The 23,944-nt window shown below is 45.2% G+C and overlaps 1 protein-coding gene across 7 annotated transcripts in view; it reads left to right on the forward strand.

The window, feature by feature from the left end:
* The window catches only part of LOC148757832 (uncharacterized), a 135,692-nt gene that overhangs the window by 80,860 nt on the left and 30,888 nt on the right, over nt 1-23,944 (forward strand). For 2 of the 7 annotated variants that reach the window (XR_016021497.1, XR_016021500.1), the window contains exon 1: nt 7,118-7,244. Coding sequence is in view for 2 of the 7 variants with exons in the window: in XM_088798960.1 (XP_088655086.1) it covers nt 13,672-13,757; nt 20,788-20,790 (89 nt within the window). In the remaining 5 variants the exon portion in view is untranslated. Of the gene's footprint in view, nt 1-7,116; nt 7,245-13,671; nt 13,758-20,787; nt 23,888-23,944 lie in introns of those variants that run through there. The other 5 variants (XR_016021499.1, XM_088798960.1, XR_016021498.1 and 2 more) reach the window with 5 other exon arrangements.

Consider the following 23,944-nt stretch of genomic DNA (forward strand, 5'->3'; position numbering starts at 1 on the left):
GGGAGGGGAGGGGAGGGGAGGGGAGGGGAGAGGAGAGGAGAGGAGAGGAGAGGAGAGGAGAGGAGAGGAGAGGAGAGGAGAGGAGAGGAGAGGAGAGGAGAGGAGAGGAAAATATATTGGAAACTGCTCTCTGGGGAATCTAGGTTAGGTATGGCTAGATCCAGAACTCCAGCAAACCTCTCCATCACCTCGCTCCATGTTCCTCTGGTGGGTTTCATTATTTGGCAGGGTGTGCTGATGAGGTGGGCAAGGTGGCCAGCAGCAGCTCAGGTGTAACTTGTACCCACTTAGCAACTCTGCAGAAAGAGGACCCCTCTTTCCCAGTGGCTCCAACACAATTACTGAAGCTGACATTCTGGATTTGGGTCATGTGTCCATTCCTAAACTAATCAGTGTGGTGGGGTGGGGGATGGAACTCTGATCGGCTAAACCTGGGTTACATGTCACCAGCTCCCTTCCCCAGAAGCCAGACTATAAGGCCAACCCCTCCGAAAAATCCATGGACTTAGGGTTTGATGGGTTGGGGGGCTCCAAAATAAAAAATTGAGGGGCTGTCATCACAGGAAGTGGAAATGGATATCAGGCAAGTAAAATATTACCCCAGATTTCCAGGGAGACCTGGACAGTTACCCAGTTTCCTCGCATTTGACTAATAAGGGAAAAGAAATCCAGTGGTAAATGAAGCAACTTAAAAGCTTTTCGTCCCCCTGAAGCCAATCTCTAATTAGCTCAATTCCTGCCCTGAGTTCTGGCTCTACCACTGGGTTCCTGTAGGGCCATCAGACTTGGGCTGTGAAGCTGAATCTGATATCACAGGGATACAGTTCTGCCTTCCACTGGCTGCGCTGCCTCATTTTTTTCCCCTCAAAAGTGCTTCTGTAGTTTTTATTGCTGTTGTGACAATGCAGCTAGCACCTGTGCAAGCATGTTAAAAACAGGTTAAAAACACAGACTCAACCTAATATTCTCTCCCAGGCCTAACTACTTACTTTCTCAAAAGACTTCTGTGGCTGAAGTTGGCTACAGCATAAGGTCTAGACTTTTAATTGTGGCATTCATAAGACCTTCTGTAATTTGGGTTCAACCTATCTACCTTTGTGTTTCAATATAACTCTTGCTGCTTCACACCAGTCTGATGGCACTGAATTGTCTGCCATTCCCCCCACAACCCTGAATTTTTCTCCTCTCTTACCTTTGCAGATTACATTCTGTTCCTGGCATGTCTTTCCTTCCTAGCTGCCTACTATAGGAATCCTACCTATCATGGAGGACCTTTGGGTTTTCATTTTGTTGGCTGGTACCCAACATCCCTTCCTTCCTATTAAAAAGTTGATCATCCCAAGGGAATTCTCCATGTCTATGGTCTTTATGGTGTGAAAGTTAATAAAAGAAACCTCAACTAAAATTGGAGTCAGGAGGGCTTGTAAGGGGACCTCTCACACCCCACTGCTCATCATCCGTTACCCCAAACAGGAAGAGAGAGATCTTGCATCTCCAATAGGAAGGTGTTTTCCTCTTTACTACCACCACAGGAAAAAGGAAGATTTTCTCCTCTCCCAGAAACAGCTCAGCCAATGAGAGACTGTCACAACCTAGCCAGTGAAAAGCCACCATGCTTCACAGTCCCGGTTTCCTTTGGACTGGGAGTTCCAATGGGCTCTTTGTTTGTATTGGCCCCTCCCAACTGCCTCCTTTCTTCCATAAAAGAAAAGCCCCTCTCCTTTGTTCTTTACACTTGCCCTTGGTTTTTGCCATAGCTTTCATGTCCTGAATTGCAATTCTTTGCTATTCCCGAATAAGTCCATTTTTTTTGGTGGTAAAATAATTGACTGCCTTATTTTTAAGGTCAACAATGGAAAGGAATGGCCACCTCCCACTAGAGAAGCCGAAAGTGCTAGATCCTTCTGCTCCTCTCCCTGACTTGGCCAATGGCTGATTGTGTGACTTTGCTTAGCCTGTCATACATTCTGTCCTGGGACTTGGATTTTGACAGGTAATAAAAGGACGTTCTCAGCAGCAACAAGGCGGAACCAGCTTATTTTCTGTGTGATCTCTGCTAGGGTTTGTATTCTTCATTTTCCCCGGCTCCCTTGGTTCTGCCCATTTTCCAAATCTGGTCATTTCAGCCTCCTAATCTCCTTCCCAACCCCCCCCCCCCCCATTTTGGTTTAAGCTAGCCAGAGAAGCTTTCTGTTGCTTGCAACCAAGAACTCTGACTAACATACCCCCCTTTAAGGCCCAGCTTAGATCTTAATTTTCACACAAAGATTTTCTTTAAGCCACCCCCTCTTCCACATTCCCATAAATTCTCTAATAGAAAAGTAAATCCTTGAAATCAGCACTGATTTTGTTATTCACTTACATGTCTGTCTCCCACACCAGACTGCGAGCTCATTGAGGACAGGGATTATTTTAAGTGGCTTTGCAACACCAAAGCTAAGATGAGTGCCTGGCACATAGTAGGTACTTCATAATTGTGTAATGAATGAGTAAATATAGATTTAGCTGAATTTAAGCAATTGTTTCTTTCAGGACACTGCACTGCTGCAGATATTTCTCTCCCATTTCTGTTTATTTAAGAAGAAACTGAAGACTGAGGGGAAAAGAACATCATTATTATTTTAGCTCTCATTTTGACAAACCATGCTCACTTTATGCTCTTTCCCCCTTCTCCCCGAGTGTTAACAAGCATGCTGAGATTTTATGTCCCTTTCCTTTCTTCTGCTCCTGCCAGCCAGGCCATGGAAATGACAACAATTACATTTATCAGCTTTTACTACCAGCTAAGCCCCAGGCCAGCTGTTTTCCGTGCAGGATCAGGTCACTAAATATGATTATTATCCCATTTTATGGCTGACAAAACTAAGAAAATCTAAGAAACCATCAACAAAACAAAGAGGCAAGCAATCAAATGGGAGAAGATATTTGCAAACCACACCTCCAGTAAGGGGCTAATATCCAAAATACATAAAGGAAACTAAGATTCCAGAAGCTCAAGTGACTTTCTGACTTTCCCAAAGTCAGAACTGCTAAGAGATGGAGCTGCTATGACCCAATGTGCTTTTCATCACTCTTACAGTGATTTCCTGTAGTCATTAAATTTCTAAAAGGTCAGAGGGAATGGAAGGAAAAGCAGGAGGCTGAATAATCCTCAAAAGAAAATAACCAGCCCTTGGATGGATGAGAGTTATCTGCAATTTTTGTACTTGAGTTAAACCATTTATGGAAGCATCCTATCAAGACTGTGTTCAAGGGTTTATTCATTATGAGACCTTCCACTTTATTAAATTTGGGTTTGTTTTAGCCCACATGTATGTCACATCTCCAGTGTTTAAGACACCTAGGAAGGATCTGGAAGCGAGTATGCCGTAGATACATAAAAGCTCCCTGCTGACAAGGGACCAAGGCTAATAATAATCCCGCCCAAAGACAAAGACGTTCTAGAGGGATCAGCAAAGGGCTCTGGATCCACCAGGGCTCTGGATGAGGGCAATTCCCAAAATACGTATCAGGTGTGATTTCAAAGAGCAGGAGACTGACAGGATGCGTAGGAGAAGAGCAGAGCAGGGTGGTTAAGAGGGTGAACGCTGAAGCCAGCTGCCTGGATTCAAATCTTGCCTCCAGCCCCTGCCAGCTCTGGGACCTTGAGCAAGTTTCTGTGCCTCCATTTCTTCATCTGTCAAATGGGATAATAGTAAGTGTACCTACATCCTTAGGTTCTGGTGAGGATTAAATGAGTTAGCATTTGTAAAGTCTTAAACAGCAACCTGACACCGAGTAAGCCCTCTGTAAGTGACTGGTACCCTAAAGTGTATGATGGACAGGTAGAGAAAGGAGCGGAAAGGGGTTCTAGCCATGGAACCACTGCTCCAAGTTAGGAGGTGTGCATGGCAAATGGGACAGTGCATGACCAGGGGCTGGAGCACCACGTGCACACAGGAGGGGACGGGTGGCAGCAGTGGGCTGAGGTGAGATGGAAGAGGACACCTAGGATGGAGATGAGCTAAACCTCTAGCACCACCCCCAATGCTGGGAAATTCATGATTTAAAACACTTAGCAATGAAGAGGGTGCTGTGTGCCTGCTGGATAATAACACCACATGTAAATACCCCCATATCCCCTCCCACCACCACATGCAATTCCCAAGACCGTGATTGAACACTTTGGAAAGCTCTGCATACATAATTACTCTGCCTGCCCCTCTCCCAAGAGGGCACAGTTGATTAATTTTAAATTTCTCGACAGCCCTAAGATCATTTAAACTAGTAAATGGTGATTCTGTGAGTCTAACTGGTTCAAGGTTGCAAGGCCTAGCACACCCAGGAGGCACAGACCCACAGAACAGGTTCACCCAGCCCCAGACACCCTGAAGGATTGTGAGAGGGCCGCCTAGGACAGGTGGAATTTAATACTCTGGTCATGGGTGTGGCAAGAAGGGCACCCTTTTCTCATTTAGGGAAACTCCTTGAAAACAATTGAATAAATAATCAACATGTGTTGTAAAAACATTAGGTAATATAGCCAAAAAATAGGAGACAATACAAATTACTACAGTCTCACCACCCATAGAAATCCAGAATCAACCTCTGTAGCATCTATAACCGTTAACATACATATCTTTTGCTAATCTATTGTCATATAGCCTTCCAGACTTCTTTATATATATGAGGTTGGACAATTAAGTTCGTGAACTCATCCAAAAAAATTGCTACATACCTCATTGCAGAATAGCACTACGGTCACCTCTGAAGTACTCCCCTTGGGAAGCTATGCACCAACGCCAGTGCCTAGTCCACCTTTCAAAGCAATTTTGGAACTGTTTTTCTGGAATGGCCATCAGAGCAGTCGTCATATTACCCTTGATGTCCTGAATGTCATAAAAATGTCTTCTTTTCAATATTTCCTTTATTTTTGGGCAAAGAAAGAAGTCATTGGGGGCCAGATCAGGTGAATAGGGAGGGTGTTCCAATACAGTTATTTGTTTATTAGCTTTAAACTCCCTCACAGACAGTGCCGTGTGAGCTGGTGCATTTTCGTGATGCAAGAGCCATGAATTGTTGGTGAAAAGTTCAGGTCATCTAACTTTTTCACACAGCGTTTTCAACACTTCCAAATAGTAAACTTGGTTAACTGTTTGTCCAGTTGGTACAAATTCATAATGAATAAGCCCTCTGATATAAAAAAAAAGTTTAGCAACATTGTTGCAATGAGTTTGCAAATTTGTCAAACCTCGTATATTTTACAAAATGGCATTTTACGGATTCTCATTTTTGTTGATATTATTCTCTAAGTTGTTTTTTTCCATTAAAAATATACAATAAGCACCTCTCCGTGATCTGTGTTGCTTTATGTCACCACTTTTAATTGCAGACTAGTAGTTCCCTGTATTGTAATGTAACAGAACTCGGAGGGAAACGGAAGCCCAGCGCAAACTGGCTTAAGCATCATGGAGGGAATTTATCGGCCCATGTAACGGAAAGTGCAGAGGCAGACTTAACCATGGCTGGTACAAGGACGCAGATCTCGGGGTCCCTCAGTCTCTCCCCTCCTTGTTCCTTTATGTCGTCTCCTCTCAGTTGAGCTCTCTTTGCTGCATATGTGGGCTCTACCATCCCCAAACCCAGCAGAGAACCTCTCTGGCCCAATTGTTCCAACAAAAAGCCCCTGAGGAGACTCCCATTGGTCCAGCTTAGTTGTGCTCCCATCCCTGAATCAGTCACTATTCACTCTTGTTAGGGGTTGGGAAGCCACCACTGGCCAGGCCTGGGTTCATGTGTCTGTGGAGTTGGGTTAGGGCTTAGCCCCTCCCAGGACCAGGAAAAGAACTGTTTATTAAGTGAAGTTGGCCAATTGTTAAGCTGACCAAAACACGTGTTTACCACATACAATGATCATTCTCCTTTACTGAGAGTTCCATACCGGTCTGGCATTGTGCTAGTCACTTTACAGTATTTTGTATAATCCTAGGAGATGGGGCTATTGTTATAATCACTGTTTGTTGTTTTTTAAAAAAGATTCTGATTACAATATAGCCAACATACAATATTATATTAGTTTCAGGTGTACATAATTGTTATTCAACATTTATATACCTAAAGAAGTGCTTACCATGATAAGTCCAGCAACTATCTGACACTGTACCACGCTGTTGCAATATTATTGACTATATTCCCTATGCTGTACATTACACCCACATGACTTATTTGTTTTATATCTGGAAATTTGGACCTCTTATTCCCCTTCCCCTTTCCCCCCTCTTTTGTAATTTTTCAATTACAGTTGACATTCAGTATTATTTATATTCATTTCACGTGCACAGCATAGACATTTATATAATTTAAGAAGTGATCCCCCTGACTAGTCTAATACCCACCTGGCACTATACATAATTATTACCATATTATTGACTATATTCCCTGTGTTTACCTTACATCCCCATGACTATTTTGTAACTACCAATTTGTACTTCTTAATCCCTTCACCTTTTCCATCCTGTGCCCCAACTCCCTCCCATCTATCACCCCAATAAATCTAGTATCCATCTGACACCATACAGAGTTTTACAATATTATTGACTATATTCCTTATGCTATACCCTACATCCCCATAATTACTAGCTCTGGGAAGTCTTGGGAAAGGACCCACTGCAGGCCAAGTCCAGCCACAGTCTGTGCCCTGCCTGGGGCCACCTGGCATGAGCCACAGAGTAATCCAGAGATGGCCACTGCCCACGCTGTGCTTGGAGGTGCTTTGAGAGGTCAAGCTGAGAACCAAGGCCAGCTGCTGCTAGTGCTGGGCTTAGGGCTGCTCAGCTAGAGATATGGGACACACCAAAGCCAGATGCTGCTTGTTTAGATTTTGTGAACCTTTGAGAGATTTTAGGAAAGTCCGTAGCATGAGCCAAGGCAGGCCATTTATATGGAAAAGCCACTGGAAGCGGCTTGGGTGTACCCCAAATTTGGGTGGAGCGTGATCTCTGGGAACTACTAGGGTGGGGCAGACAAAGGTGGTAGCCAGTTTGATGAAGAGTCAAATATGGCATCTGCGTGCGTGCGTCTGCTCGCAGGGAGGGGGTGGGCTCAACAGAGGAACAATGGCTTCCGCCAGCTGCTCCGCCCAGGAGAAAGCTGCCCCTCCAGCCCTCAGCCTGAAGTAGACAACTCAGTCCTTCCCCAAATGTCCCTGGCACCTTTCAAGCTGCTGCCCCAGCACTGGAGCTCAGAGCGAGTGACTCCATCAGCAAGTAAGTCTGTGTGTGACCATTTAAGAGGAGCACCTGGGACTCCAGCCGCCCTCTGTCTCACTGAGCCACAATGTCTTCTGGTTTTCACAGCCAGAAGTTACGGGGACTTCTCTCCCCAGCACTGAAACCCTGGGCTGGGGAGGGTCTAGGGCTCCTCACCCTTCGGGAGGGACCTCCGCAGCTGAGATATTCCTTCCCAGTTTTCAATGGTCACATGCAGGTGTGGGACCAACTTGTTCTGTGTCTCTGCTCCTCCTACCGTTCTCGAGGTGATGACTTCTGTATGTCCATATTTGGAGGGCTTCAGTTCCACTAGACTTCAGACGATTCTCGGTGGTGGTTATTGTAATGGATGTGGTCCTGAGAGGGGCTGAGCACAGTGTTTATCTACTCCGCCATCTTGACCAGAAATTTTATCACCACTGTTTTATAGGAACCTGAAGCTTAGCAAGGTTAAATGTCTGCCCAAGGTCACAGAGCTAATAGGGAGCAGGAGTAGGGCAAGAATCCCAGGTTATCTTTCTTCAGAGTCAATCCTTGAAAATGCTGTACTTTTCTGGGCAGACCATGGCTTGTTGGACCAGTCTTCATCCTGATAAAGCTGAAGAATTGTTGACATTGGCTACCAGAGACAGTGAGCTGGAAAGATGAGGGGTGGTGATCAGAGAGGGGAATGGATAAAATGAGATGATAGACAAGCTTGTAGATACTGATAATGACAAGGTCTAGAGGACGACCATGGCAGTGGGGAGCTGACATATAACATCCTTCTAGGAGAGGAGACCAAGCAACTGAGAGGGCAGGGCATTAGAAGGATTCTCTACATAGACCTTGAAATCACCAAAAGTGAAGTTAGGAGCAGTGATGGAATGACAGCAGGCCAGGAACTAGAATCATCAGGAAATGAGGGGAAGTCATGTGGTCTGGCAAGGACTGCAACGAGGAGAGGTGGCGAGTGGTACACCTTCACGTGACATTCAGAGTTGTTGGTTCTCAGGGGAGCACCAGGTCATGGTCAGAGCAAGAGGGTGAAGGCAACAGAGAGAAAGGTTTTGACAACATAAAAGATTTTGCTGATAATGATCAGTGGATTCCAGAAAATGCGCTGGGAAGCAGGAATATAAAAGGTGGGGCAAAATCTGGGAATTTACAGAGTCTGGCTGATGACCTGGGAATTTGGACCTTTGTGTAGGGCCCGTCAGAGATAGAGATAAACAGCATGATGGGTGACTCTTGATGATCCCAAGATAGTGGGGCTGAAGCTGTGAGTGCTCCCAGGAAGGGAAGGATGAGAGCTTGGGGTCCCTTTTTCACTCCTTCCAATGAAGGTGTCTGAACTTTTTTGTATTTATGGATTAATAAATAACTCCCCATTCTGGTTATCTCCCCCAAACACATTCTCACTTTGGCAAGACTGCATTAGAGAGTCTTGATCAAAAAATCAAAACCCTAGAATCAAGCGTTGGTCAAAAGAGGACATGACATGAGACTTTCTATAGGATATAAAGGATATGTTCAGGCTTCAGTCCTTTTATGGCTAAATAATATTCCATTGTATAGATTTACCACATTTTGTTTATCCACTCATCAGTTGATGGACATTTGGGTTTTTTCCCAGTTTTTGGCTATTATGAATACAGGTACTCTGAACATTGGTGTACAGGTTTTTGTGTGGCCGTATGCTTCCAATTCTCTTGGGTATATACCTACCCTTAAGAACTTTGTGTCTATCTGGAGAGGAAGGCTATCTGAGGAACTAAACTCAGGTCTCATAAATAATGTGAGATTCCTCCCCTCAAAAACTACCTTTTAAAAATAATGGCTGCCCATTATAGATGGAAGTACAAAGTTGCAGACCATTACCAGAAAGAAAATCTAGCTCATCAGTGTCTACCAGACACCAGAGGGGGTTGAGGCAATTTTACTACTGACTCTTATATTTGTTCATGCAAAGTCCAGTTGGATGGGCCTCTGGAAACCCATCTGGAAGGTCATAATACTCTTCTACCCCACAGACCTACTCTTCAGTTAATCAATAACTGTGAATTTAGGTGCTGGAAATACAGTGGAGAACAAAATAAATACAGTTCTTGCACTCATGGAGCTTACAGTCTAGTCAAGAAGAGAGAGAGATGCTTACAATGCTTACATGCAATGATGAATTCTGGGGGTGGCTCATGGCATATCTGGAGAGCATGGTATGACTCATTTGACTGAATGTTAAGAAGTTGTGGAAGAAAAACTGATAGGATGAGCATACTGGGAATGGTGAAAGATTGTTAGTTTTTTTGCAATCTTCCACACATGGCTAAGCTATTAGTGGAAAGAGGAATTTCAGTAAACGAGACCATTTAGGGGAAGATAAGTTTTGTTTGGAACATATTGCATTTGAGGTAACTGTAGGACATGCCAGTGGAGGATATACCCGGTGGGTGGTGATAAATTACCATCTGTATCTCTTATGAGAAATGAGGGCTGAAATGTTGTATGAATGTGTGGTATGTATAAATGCAGGCATTTGTTTATACCCCGCCTCATTCAAAAATGATTTGAGTGGCATACACAAATATGCACATCAGAATTTTTTTTAATGATTTTTAAAAAAATTAGACAAGAGAAAATATAAGGATGTGAAATAAAATTAGATTTAAGCCATAAGGATAACACATAATCTTCATGCCATAATGGCCTGTAAAATTGCCTGAGGTGGACAGCACATTTGACTTTGAACTTCCCAGCAGCCAAAGCAAAGAAAAGAGGCATGATTAGTTGTCAGATTTTTAATGAAGATAAATCCATATTTGTGAACCTTTAGGATAGAGGGAGAGTTGAGAACTTTGGTGTGCATAAGACAGCTCCGGAAGAGACCCCTGATGCCCTCCTCACCTGGAGCCTCTCTCATTCAAGAGCAACTCTATCTTGAAGTCAGATGTGGACCTGTGATTTGCTCTGTCCAGTGAAATGTGATGAGAAGAGGTGTATCACATTTCCAAGGAGAAAATGAAAAAGACTGTATGGAATTCTCCATGTACTCCCGTGCCACAGTGACCAAGATTGCCAAGGAGAAGAGAGTGTGGAGAAAAGGGGAAGAACAAGAGGAAGGAGAAAGCACTGTTTGGTAACATCTAATGCACGAGACAAGAAGAAACAGCTGACAAAAAAGAAAAGAATAGTGAAATACCCAGAAGACAGATGGTAGGAACCACAGTATCCTAGAAACTAAGATGGAGACTTTTTCCAAAGGGAGAACCTTAGAAAGATTCAAGACTTGCCCACAGCCACACAAACAAAAAGTGGTAGAACTAGAATTTAAGTTCACTTCTTAATGACTGAAGAGCTGTGTTCGTAATTGCTTCATTATGCTTCCTTCCTAGAGAAAGGGAATTACAGGTTCTACCGCTTTCCAGCTATATGACCTAGGGCACAGTTAACCCCTAGTTTACTCACCTGTAAAATGGGGTAATGATAATATCCCTTCAGGCAATATTGTGAGGATAGGATCATATATGGTCCACAAGTACAAAGGTTTATAGCTCTGTGCTTTGAAGACCTGGTATTTGCAAATGTGGCTTGAATATTCAATTTTACCTTTTGAACCCCAGAAAATGAAAATGGGAATTCAGGAAGCCATTCCCAGAAACCACACATCTCCAGACTCTGCAATCCACAGAAGGCCTAGGACCTGGGCCTCTGGCAACACTCACTTCACCTGCGTGATGAAGATGGAACGAAATCACAGTGAGGACAGTGCTTGCCAAGATCTACCCCTGCAAGCACCGAAGGACAGTCTCTTGGCAGGAAGGGAAAATCATCTGCTCTTCCTCAATCCCTTGGATACCAGTTTGAGCAAAAGCCTTGTTTTATGAAATAAAGGCAGTGACCTGGTAAAAAACAATTTTTAAAAAAATTGAGTACCTAATAATCAGAAACACTACCACCTCTCGAATGTTATATCCAGGCACTCACACCCATCTCTTTTGTCTAAAGCTGTGGTTTGAAACTCATCTGATATTCAGGTGGTGGCTCTTTTCTCCAATGTCTGTCACGCTGTCTGGCTTCTTTCAGTGATTGTGAGCTCACTCCATCCACCCTCATTCTACTTACATCTCCACTTAGGAGGACTCTGGGAGCTGGTAAATTTTGGGTGCTTGTTTGCAAGGACATTTTGTGTTAGATCAGCCCCAGAATGGAAGACATGTAAGGGATCGTTTAAACCGACGGTATTTTCAGGGGCTGGCCAAACGGTTCACCCCATCGGCACATAAAAACTTCTAATGACCAAAAAGCACACTACCTACCAAAAAAGTGTTCATTGAAGCAGTATCCCCATGTAGCCTGTGTGTATTTCCTCCTGCAGGCTTTGCCATCAGGTGCCTTCTTCCTGAAACCCTTCCCTCTCTACCCTCTGCCACTATGCAATCTAGTCACGCTTCTCCCCTACACATGGGAGACTTTCTTCCCCCTGAATGCAATTTTATTCAGTTTAGAGTTTATTTAACATTTACTGACACCTGCTACATGCCAGGCACTGTTCTAGGCTTTGGGTACAGAGACTAAAAGGACAGGCTGCCCTCAGGGCCAAAAGCCCAGGCACTAGGGGTAAAGCTGAATTTTAGTCCTGCTTAGAGGACAGATGTGTCACCTTGTGTCAGTAACTGGACCCCACGGAGTCCTACTTTCCTTACCTGTAAAATGGGCCAAACGATAATTCCTGTTTCAAAGGGGTGATGTGATGTCTAGATGAAATAATGAACATCAGGTTAATATCAGAGCACCGGACGCAAGGTCAGCGCTTTGCAAATGATAGTTGGATAGTAGAACCTTTGAGCACATGCTGCGTTTGTTTGGAACTTTCCTAACTCCCTAGTTAACACACATGCATTTCAGATCCTGGCTCAAGCATCACTTGTTCGGGGAAGCCCTGCCCCAGGCCAGGGTGGTGCCTAATTTCACAGGCTCAGGGCACCAACTACCCTTCTTGATAGCATCGCCCCAGCTGTGATGTCACCTTACATCCAGGTGATTCTTGTTACCTGATGTCTGTCTCACACTCTCTCCCACAACCCATCTCAACCAGACTGTCAGCTCCGTGAGAACAAGGATCTGGCCTATTGTTACTGACCGTTCATTCTATCCCTTAGACCTCAATTTCTAAATAGGCACCCAGTAAAGATTTGGATGAATGAAAAACAAATGAATAAGTAAATAATATGAAATGTTAGGGGCACCCCCATTCGGGACCCCCTCCTGCTCGGGAGCTCTGATCCTTTGCATTCAATAAACTATCCTCAAAATAAATGAATGAATAAATGAATGAATGAATGAATAAATACATAATAAACATTAAAAACAATATGAAATATTAAACATATTCTAATGACACTGAAAAAAAAACCCACAATAAAAACTTTTAGCTCCCACGAAATCAATTAGCAGCTATCGCCGAGTTGGAATGGGCTCTGGATGGGATAAATAACTTCATCCTGACCTTCTGGGAGAGAGTGTGTGGCAATACGTCGAGTAGACAGAGACCTACAGCTCACTCGAGGAAGCCCTTTAACGAAAGACGGTAATAGCTAACATCTATGTAGCACTTACATTGTTCCAAGCACTGTGTTAAGGGCTTTATATGTATTCATTCATTGAATCTTTATAATCCAAGGAAATGGAACCTACGCAGAAGATTACCTACCCAAAGTTAGTGTGATGGGATCGTGCTCACTGAGGGGTCTTGTTGCTAGTACTTGGATCTTCTCCATGACCTTTGGGTTTGGGACCTTTTCCTTCCTTAGCAACTGCCCTGGCTCCCAGACTTTGCATGATTCTAACCGCTAGTAACCAGACTTCACCTCTTACTTTCCAGACCCTCAATGTGGTTTTATTTCCAATGTGCATGAGAGCATTTGTGCTTAGAGGACCCTGGAGTATTTTTATCTTATTGATGCTTACATCCTCTTGGGGAAGACCCCAAATGTCCCCCTTTAACTCAAAGATTTTTTTCCAACTTGAACAGGGTTGTTTCAACCCTTCACTTGACATTCCTTATAGAGACTCATGGAGTTAGATGGTGTCTTCAAGGTCATTTAAGGTAATCCCCGTTGAATTCCTCAGTCTCTTGAGTAGTCTCCCAGAAGAGTGGTTTTCCAGCCTCTATTTGTGCACTGCCAGTGATGGATAATTCATCAACCCTAAGGTAGAACATTCCATTATGGCCTGTTGGAAAGATCTTTCTTTACCAAAGTTGAAACTTAACTCCCTATACTTTCTCCTTATGGGCAACAATATATCAAGTGGTAGAGGGGCATTGAGAGCTGTCTGTCTCAGCAAGAGCAAGTATTTTATCACTAAGTTATTTAGAACTTCTGTGCAATGCTAATAAAAACATCAATTTTACATGCGTTTTTTGTCATTTTAAAATTCTCCACAGACAATGCACTACCTCATTGCCTGAGCCTGAAGGATTTATCCACCAGGGCCCCCACTGGTCCTAGCCCTGCCTCTTGGGGCCACACAGTAAGTCTGCTCCCCCTTCCTCATGACAGCTCTTTATGTATTGAAGGCAGCCTGGGTGGTTTCCCTAAATTTTTCTTTTGCCTGGTTCTTCCTGGCAGGTTGTAATCCAGGCTCCTTTTCTTGGGAGCTGGGTGAACTTGGGCAAGTTGCTTAATCTTTTTGGGCCTCAGTTTCCTCATTTATAAAAGGAGGCACAGATTAAATCAGACCTGTGCTACACAGAAAACTGGAAAGTGCTATGCAATGCGCGTAGCTGGTCTCATGCTCACCATCTGGGGCGCCAACAGGAAGTGGCCTTGATGCCCCAGGAACAAGCGTGGGAGCCCAGCCCAGAGCTGGAGGATGAAAAGAGCAGGGCCTGATCAGGAAATTATAAACCCAAGAATCAGGGCAGTAAGCAACGTCGGGATCTGACCAAGGAACACTTTTTGTACTACGAGCATACTAGCCAAGGCATACTGAACATGACTCTCTGAGCACTTTGCATGCATTCATTCGCTAACACCTCACAATAGCTCTAAGAGGTGGTTATTTCCATGAGGCACATGAGGAAACTGAGGCATAGAAAGATTAAGCACTTTGCCAAGGTTGCACACACTGTATTAGGGCAAGTTTTTGAACTCAGATCTTCTGGCTCCAGAACTCTTAAACACTCCACCCTGTGATGCTTCCGGAGAGCAAGGCTAAGGTGTGAAAGCAAGTGGGACGGTGGGTGGGATAGAGCAGGAGGTCCTGAATTTCACCGGTGGGTGGGATAGAGCAGGAGGTCCTGAATTTCACCAGACTGGGCTTGGGGTGGCAGAGGAGCCAGTGGGCTGGCTTTCTGAGAAAGGAGAGGAGAAAGTTCCCAGCAGTGGGAGAGAAACGCCAAGAGCAGTAGCAGAGCCATTGGAACTCAGCTTCACTGTGTCAGAATCCCAGCGGTGAAATCTGCCCAGACAGGCACCTACCGGGTTCAGACATCATCAGTAATTCTCAACACGTGCCGCCGGGCACTATGCTAAACACTTTGTTCGTACTTTCTCGTTTACTCTGTGTGACAACCCTGTGAAAGAGAGAAGGTTGTCCCCACTTCACAGCTGAGAAAACTGCCAATCAGTTAAATAATTTGCCCTTGGTCACAAAGGTAGAAACTGAGCTGAGACATGAACGTGGCTTGGTCCAAGGCTACCTGCGCAGATCCATTTGACTCCCTTTTATTATTTCTGAGCATTGACTCAGCTTTTCTCCCATTTCGTTGCTAACAGCCTGCTCCCAAGGCCCCGTGGAGGCCTGCCCTGGAGTGCTGGGGCTGCTTTGCCTGCAGAGAGGAGGAAGTGCTCGGGAGTTGATGTCCTCCGGCAGCTCTTAGCCAATATCTAAGTGTGGGGGTGTGAGGGGCCCTTCTTCTCCAGGTGGGACAAACCCTAAGGTATAACTCACACTCCAGAGCTCCACTGCAACATCAGGCTGAGGCTGGGACTTGGCAAGAAATCACTTCATCTGTCCAAAGGATGAAGGTCCTTTGGTTTCAAGGTCAACCCTCTCCCTTGTTTGGCTTCTCCCTCTTCCCTGTCCCACCTCTCCCAGGTCTGTCCTGTTCTCTCCTGAGAGCACTTCCTTAATGAGTCACCTGTCCTTGAACTTTCTTCTCAGGGTCTGTTTCAGGGGACCCCTTTACAGGACATCCCTGAGCCTCTTAACCACCCTCCAAGTACCACGTTTTTGCTCACCACCCCCCCTCAGAGCAGAGACAAACTTCCCTCCTCCACCCCTCTCCCACTGTCTGTATGCTCCACAGGGCTTCCCCTCTACAAATCTCTGGGGCCCCCTCCCAGCCAGAGCCCAACATCTGAGACTTGTGCCCACCTCCGAGCAGGGTTTTGGCTGAGCAGGCTCTGGCCGGATTTTGCAGCTCCCAGATTTGAGCAAGCCCAGGCACAGCCCACCTCCCAGGGCGTGGGACAATGGGCTGTAAAGTCAGAGGTGGTTTTCAGGGCCCTGTTCAGACTCGTGGGTGGTGCTGAGCCAGATGTGTGAGGGATCAGCCCCGGTGTGTCTGGAGCGGGAGAACCAGACAGACCACTCCTCAGGGACCCAAGCCAAACCGATAAATAAAGGTCCAGCACGAAAGAATAGGTCTTGGACTGACAAGTTTCCTGAAGAATGTGTAACATGGAGTTAGGCAGAGACACCTAAGATTGATTCAAATTTCTCCCATCATTCGGCTGCAACTCACAGGAAAAAGATACTAGGAAACCCCAGGGGTCCCCTTAAGACGGCTGGCTCATTGTTTCCCCTATCTCGGTCCATGTGGAATGAAGATTCAAGACTTATGTTACTTAACAGGCCACTGTTTGCAACTGCCATGTTTGATTTCCTAACTGGTCAGTTTTAACTCAAAAGGGAAGGGTATGGTAAGCACAACTTGACCTGGGAACTGAAGAGTGGTCAGGATCCATCTCTGTGAATCTCAGTTTTCTCATCTATAAAATGGGTCTCTTTCTCGCAATGCTCTCCCTCAAACACTTTATGTTTCCATCCATTTTCCCCCCACTGTTTCCTTACTCTTCTCCCACCCCCTCCTCCCAAGACATAAAGACTCATTTTTTTACTGTCCAAGGTCAGCTCGCTGCCTGATTTTGCTTGGTTATGTCCTGTTCATTTTTTTTTGTTTTTTTAAAGACTTTATTGGGGAAGGGGAACAGGACTTTATTGGAGAACAGTGTGTACTTCCAGGCCTTTTTTTTCCAAGTCAAGTTGTTGTCCTTTCAATCTTAGTTGTGGAGGGTGCTGTTCAGCTTCAAGTTGTTGTCCTTTCAATCTTAGTTGTGGAGGGTGCTGTTCAGCTTCAAGTTGTTGTCCTTTCAGTCTTAGTTGTGGAGGGCACAGCTCAGCTCCAGGTCCAGTTGCCGTTGCTAGTTGCAGGGGGCGCAACCCACCATCCCTTGCGGGAGTCGAACCGGCAACCTTGTGGTTGAGAGGATGCGCTCCAACCAACTGAACCATCTAGGAGCTCAGCTCAAGGTGCCATGTTCAATCCTAGTTGCAGGGGGCGCTGCCCACCATCCCTTGCGGGACTCGAGGAATAGAACTGGCAACCTTGTGGTTGAGAGCCCACTGGCCCATGTGGGAATCGAACCGGCAGCCTTCGGGGTTAGGAGCATGGAGCTCTAACCGCCTGAGCCACCGGGCTGGCCCGGTCCTGTTCATTTTTTAAGGCTCAATTTCAAAGCCACATCTTTTCTGGAAATCTTTTCTGATCTTTTCCCCCTCACTTGGTTGGGTTGAGTGCCCTTTCTTGGGGCTCCCACATCACCTTGTATATATTGATAGCTCTATAATTTCATATCTGTTTGTGCTTTGGTGTCAGTGATTAGACTCGACCTTATATCCTTATATACATCATTGTGGTGGTGTTTTGTCTCTGAAACACCAGGACCTCACACGGCATCTTGGACATGATGGGTGCTCAGTAAATGTTTGTTGAATAAATACCCCCCTTATAGAGGTGTTTGAAGATCAAATGAAATAATGGAGATGAAAACGAACTGTAAATTACTATTACAATAATAATTACTATTACAATAATAATTTCTGGGACTATATTTCTGCATTATATACAAACTGACATGTTCTATTGCATTATTTTGTATTGTATTACGTATGTAATATATGTATTAATAATATTATTATAATAGTAATGTGTGCCAAAGCCTGGGCAAAGAGATTTGCATAAAGTCCGATGTTGAGAAAGCCATCAGAAATATTCACGTGTGTACAAAGCTGTGTATTCCTCCCTACGTTCATACCCTCAATGACAAGAAATGATTTTAACTGCTAGGCTGCAAATCACAGTCAACTCTAAATTATTTGTCCAAGAAGGCAGAGGGGTGTTCACCAGAAGTTTGGATATCACCACCTCTGCCCTTTCTGTGTCTAAGGCTTTCTGGTTTCCAGAAGATTTTATACCCTCGGCTCTTACATTTGCCATGAAATTAGTTTAAGAAACCAGACAGTGGAAGGGAAAAAATGCACTAGGCCCTTCCTTTTATATTGATGCTCTTTTCTCGGGGGACAGAGAGAGTGCCAACCGGCTAAACCCATGTCCTCCTTTCTGGGTGTCGGGAGGCACCCCAGGAGGGGGTCACGAGTGTGGGAGCAGCTGCTGAAAAATAAGGAAGAGCCAAAGCTCCAAGCTGGCTGCCACACCCAGCCTGCCGGCAGAACCACCGACTGCTCTTCGTGTCAGCTTCTCCCTGGGAACCCAGCGCCTCTTCCTTATCACAGTCAAGCTCCGCCAGCCCCAGGTGCAGTGATGCTCTGCACGTCCTCTGCTCTTCAGCTCGGACAGACCTGCTCTTCTCCAGCCCTACCTGATGGCCCTGACTCCACCCAGGAACGCTGGGAACAGATCGCTCCCTTCCCCCACCCTTTCCTTCCTTCCCTGCCTCTCTTCCTTCCTGCTTTCCTGCCTTCCTCTCTTCTCCCCTTAATAACATTTTACTCTCGTTAATTTTTGAATAGGTAATACGTTCTAGACATTATGAAAAATTATTATAAAAAGATACAGTAAACAGTCTCCCTCCCTTCACCTCTTAGGAACTCAGTGCCTGCTGTGTTTCCATCCAGAGATTTTTTTCAAATGCATACACGAGCATTTAGCATGCTAATATGATTGTATACCCCACTCCTCTTTATACAAATGATAAACCTTACGTGGTAATACATAGCGTTCTGCTCCGTAATTTTCTCAATTAATGTGTCTTGGGGATGGTTCCATATCAGAACATGAAGGGCTTCGTCTATCATTTCCTTCATAGTCAGTTGCATAGGTTTCTAATCCGTAACTTATTTTAATCCGCTCCAAACTGGTGGACATTTATAACCAACGTTTCAACAGATAACCTTGGACGTAACTCATTTCCCAACTGCTGTCTGTAATTGGAGTGCAGTTGCGTCGGGGGCAGATGGACTTGGTTTAACAGCTGTTGCCAAATTGTCCATCATACGAGTTATACCAATTTACACTCTGTTCAACAATGGAGGAGAAGCAACAGAGTTCTAAAACTTTAAAATAGGAATAATTCTACTACTAATATCCATGTATTAAGCCCTCACTCTGTGCCAAGCACTATGCAGGCACATTATACTATTCGTGATCTCGTGTCGTCCCCACCACAACCTTTTCCTGCAGCTTCATGTCAATTCCTATGGTCAGAGAGGCACCCGAGATTCACCCCTGAGTAACCCTTGGCTCCACCAAACCCCTTTTCACTGCTCTTGGTCTCTCATCTAGAGGTCAAGAAGTCAACAAATATTCATTCCGATAATCAGAGAAATACGAACAGCCTATATTTATTGAGCACTTAATTATGCCAGGCATGTTATCTCACCTAATCCTCACAGCAGCCTCATGACTCAAGCTGTGATTATCTCAGTAACGAGAAAACCAAAGGCTGGAGAGGTAACAAGCCCTGGGCTCAAGGTTACACGGCGTGGAGGCAGCAGTCCCAGGGTTTGGACCCAGACAGTCTGACTGCGCAACTCAAACCTTTCACAACACGATAAAAAGATAAAAAGAAGATAAAAAGAGTTCTGTGGATGGATGTGGTGATGGTAGCACAACAATGTGAGTGTACTGAATACCACTGAACTGGACACTCACTCACAAACGGTTAAAATGGTGAATTGTACATTATGTCTATTTCAACGCAATGTTTTTTTAAAAAAAGAAAAAATGATAATGCCTGCTTTGAAGAGTTGGGAGATTAGAGGGCATGCTTGTCAAGGGCTCAGCACAGGTCTGGCACAGAGGAAGTTCTTAATCAACGGAGGTGACGCTTACTGTTCTTATTGTTGGTAACTGCTGTACTTAGGCCTTTGGGCCTTTAGTCTCGTGGGCTATGGGGTGGGGGGAAGTCACTGTTCTCTTCTTCACTGAGTGCGTGTGAGGAACGAATGAGCTCTTGGGCTCTTGTGTGTGTGAAAATGCTTCATAAACCACTTAAAAAAAGAGTCGAGAAATGATTGATCAAGGTGTTGTTGGCATATTTCTTAGGGAGCTGAGCGTTAAGTCTGTCTTCTCTTAGCACTTCATGTTTATTCCATCACAACACTTGTCTCCCGGGGCTGGGTAACTTCTTCAGGCCCCTCTCTCCCTCCCCTGACTGGATTCCTCAGGCAGAGACTCTGGCTTCCTTATGTCCACATTCCAGCACCCAGCCCAGCCCTTGCATCCAGAGGTAGCTTCGTCAATGATTGCTGACCTCAGCTGAGTTTGGGAGACTTGAATCAACCCTTCCTATAATTTTAGCCAGAAGACCTCCTTCTGAGGACAGCGGCAAGACGTACAGTCCTGCTTATAAAGTGCAACGCTCTCCTGGGTGCAGTTTCACACAGTTCAGTGTGTACTATCCACCCTACCCCCAAGCAAACACTAGCTCTGTTGACCAGCGGGCATTGCCCTGTGGGGAGGGAAGGGAAGTCAAACTCAGGGTAAGTAGAGGGAAGGCTCCTGGACCTCCCAGAAAGAGGTGACTTCAGGACAAGGGCTGCCTAGTTGTTTTTGATGGTTTTCATTACTTGGTTTGAACTCCTGTGGAGTAAATGTTTCAGGCATATTGGGGATGTAATTCTGGAGTCCTTAAGCACAAAAGAATGCAATAAAATACCTGCTCCGTGGAAGTGGAGCCGGCGGCAGCTTAGCAGGCTGCCTTGGCTGTCTGTACACACCCTTTGCAGACAGGGAGGCCCCAAGGTCCCAGTGGAAAGTGTCAGAACCAGGACAAAAGCACACAATTTTTGGCCAGGGCCGATCCACAACCCTCTGCTGACTGAAAAGACTGAGTTGTTACAGTAAATCAAGGAACAAAGGCAGGTTCTCTGGGGGGCAGGCAGGCAGCTTTCATATTAAAATACCAAGTGTGTTTGCCCAGGAACCTCCACACCTTTGACAAGAGTTGGAAAACCTAACTTTTGGACTGAATTTGCCCTCTAAATACCAGACCAGAAAAATCACTGATTCGTCATTCTTCCTTTTGACTCATAGTAACTCCTCAGCGTGTCCTACAGAAGGGAGTGTTGGAAAGCCACGGAGAAGAGGAAGAAAATATGATGAGGTAGCACGAGGGGCTTCCTTACTCATCAAATGCCAAGGAACAAGTTCGTGCAGACTGTCTCCATGATTAACAAGGGACTTTCTCCTCAGGGAAGGAGGGAAAATGTCTGCCGCTGTGATTCTCCTGACAGCGCACAATTTGCCAACGAGTTCAAAGTGTTTCTGTCCCTTCATGCTGTTTCTTCTTGGTAGGGTTTGGTGGTGGTCGAGGCGGGATGGTTGTCAACGTGAGATGGATGAACTGAGGTTTGGCGCTTTGTTGGAGAGTGTGTGGCAAAGCCATGAAAGTCAAGCTCACACCGAGCTCAGGCCCCTTCCTGCTTCTGGAAGATTTCACAAGGCCAGGAAGCCAGCCATGCTCGGGTCAAGTGAAGGGGAGGCAGCTCCGGAACACACCCAAGAGCAGGCATTCCTGGCAGCATGGGGCACCTGGGCCTTCCCACGTCTTGTCTAGGATGAAAGCTGACAGGCAAGGCCGGCCGAGGGCTGGGACAGGGCAGCACCTCCAGCCTGGCTTAGGGGCACTGAGAGGTCTCCCTGCTAAAAATATCTCCCTCGCCCCCCCTTTCCTGCTGTGGAATCTGAGATAGTCACACGGAAGACTGACTCCCTTGGCTTGAGGGATTCTATTCCTGGTAGATCGGGCTGAAAAATTAAGTAGCGTTCTGTGCAGAACAAACTGAGCTATGACCATGCCATGTCACTTTGCTTGGCATTTATTTATATCCCCGCATAAATCCAAGGAAGAATGTGAGAGCATCACAGATGTATTTCTCAGATCAGCCAGCTGAGGCAACCCGATCTTGTTCCGGCAAATCTGTGGAGTAGCTAGCGAGAACGTGAGCTCTCTGCCTTGGACATTTCATTTTTCTGCTCAGAATGTTCCAACAGCTTCTCACTGTACTTTAAATAGAACCCTCACCCATGCCATTCATCATCTGGCTGATTGGACTCCCACCTCAGGCAAATGCACCGAGTTTTCCCCTGCTCTCAGAATTCCTATAAGCCGTCTCTGCTGCTGGCAGACCCTTCCCCTCCACTCCTCCACTCTATTCTTCAGGCCTTGGCTTGAAAGGATACCACCTAAGTGTCCCCCGACTGTGGTAGCTAAACGTTCCCTCTTGTCTTTCAAACGCTGTTCTTTTCCGTCATAGCCTTTCTTACAATTCGAATGTGTATGTGTGTGTGAGTGTGTGTGTGTGTGTGTACAGTCAACCCTCGTTATTTGCAGATTCTGTGTTTGTGAATTTGCCTACTCCCTAAAATTTATTTGTAACCCACAAATCAATACTCGTAGTGCTTTCGAGGTCATCTGTGGTCATGCACAGAGCAGAGTCACCAACGCGAATGTTCCCAACTGAACTCCAAGAAGGTGACACTCTGCTTCTTGTTTCAGCTCTCAAACTCTACATAAGCGTCCTTTTCAGTCAAGTTTTGTGCCAGGTTTTTCACGGCTTGGGGCTTTGGGTTGGTGGTTTTGCTGTTTGAAATGGTCCCCAAACATAGCGCTGAAGTGCTGCCATGTGTTCCCAGGCTTAAGAAAGCTGGGATGTGCCTTACGGTGAAAAGGTGTGTGTTAGACAAGATTCATTCAGGCATGAGTTGAATTGCTGTTGGCCATGAGTTCAGTGTTAATGACTCAACAATATATGCTAAATAAGATGTCTTTAAACAGAAGCACTCATAAAACAGATTATGTATGGGTTGGCTGATGAAAATGTTGTGACCGGAGCCTTATAGGAACCCAACCCAGTATTTTCCCTAGAAGCAATGACTCAGTATTCACTCGCTCAGTGCTTGTGGTGACTTCATAAAGCATAACTACCATCAATAATAAGAATCAACTGAATTTTTACTAGTTTCTTAGGGCTGCCGTAACAAATCCCACAAACTGGGTAGCTTAAAACAACAGATTTTTGTTCTCTTTCAGTTCTAGAAGTCCAAAATCTAGGTGTCAGCAGGTCCACACTTCCTCCAAAGGCTCTTGGGAAGAATCCTTCCTTTGCCTCTTCCTAGTTTTGGTGGTTTGCTGACAATCCTTGGCTTTCCTGGTTGCCAGCATCATCTCTGCCTAAGTCATCAAACGGGTGCTCCCATGTGTCTCAGTCTCTGTGTCTCTTCTCTTCTTGTAAAGTCACCAGTCATATGGGATCTAAGACTCAGCCTACTTCAATATGACTTTATCTTAACTAATTCCATCTGCAAAGACTCTAGTTGCAAATAAGATCACATTCGGAGGTTCTGGGAGGGATAGGAATTTTCAGGAGAGAACTCTACTCAACCCAAATGTATATTTATTTTACGTGTATAATTTAAAAAATATATTTAATCAATATCTATATTAAATAGTTTATTTAATCAATATCTGTCTTCCCAGCTAGATTACAAGCTTCATGAGGAAGGACAATAGATTTCTTATTTGTCTTTTTATCCCCCAAACCAGGTCCAGCCTGATACACGGTAGGAGCTCAGTAAATATTTGTGGAGGATAAATGGGGGAATGAATATCAGAGACCATTAAGAATGCAGTGATCAAGCTGTCACGGAGCCCTGGGCTCCTGGACAGCCTTCAGCCATCAGGTCAGGCTGAGAAAGAGGCCAAATGGGTAGGCGTCCAGTCTCAACCCCTCCACTTCAACCAGTTCCCTGCTTGGCTCTGTTTTACGAACTCTGCTTCTATGCAGTATGGTTTTAATAAAAGAGCTTTAATTGAGTTTTAAAAGTGAGAACAACACTGAGCCTAGCTCCCCACTTTATAGGTGAAGAAACCGAGGTCCAGAGACATCAAGGGATTTGCCCTGGTCACCAGGCAGTCATGGCAGAGGCAGGTCTTTAGAGCCCCGTTCCAGAAGTTTTGCCTGGATATTTGCTCTCCTGCCAAGACGTATTTTGGAATCTGCCCTCCTTGGGACCCTGTGTTTCTATCTGGAGTAACTTCTGGGAGAACGAAACAGAGCCTGTGGCATGTGCCCCTTCCCCATAGCTCTGAAAGGCCCTTTGTGCCAAGTTCATGGACATTCCACAGGCCTGTTGTAGACAAATCCATCTGCCAGCGGGTCACAATCCTTGCCTTCATCTCTGCGCTGAG

This window comes from Rhinolophus sinicus, chromosome 6 (genome assembly GCF_057876585.1).
Source record: "Rhinolophus sinicus isolate RSI-liver-muscle chromosome 6, RSI-T2T, whole genome shotgun sequence".
Classification (NCBI taxonomy): domain Eukaryota; kingdom Metazoa; phylum Chordata; class Mammalia; order Chiroptera; family Rhinolophidae; genus Rhinolophus; species Rhinolophus sinicus.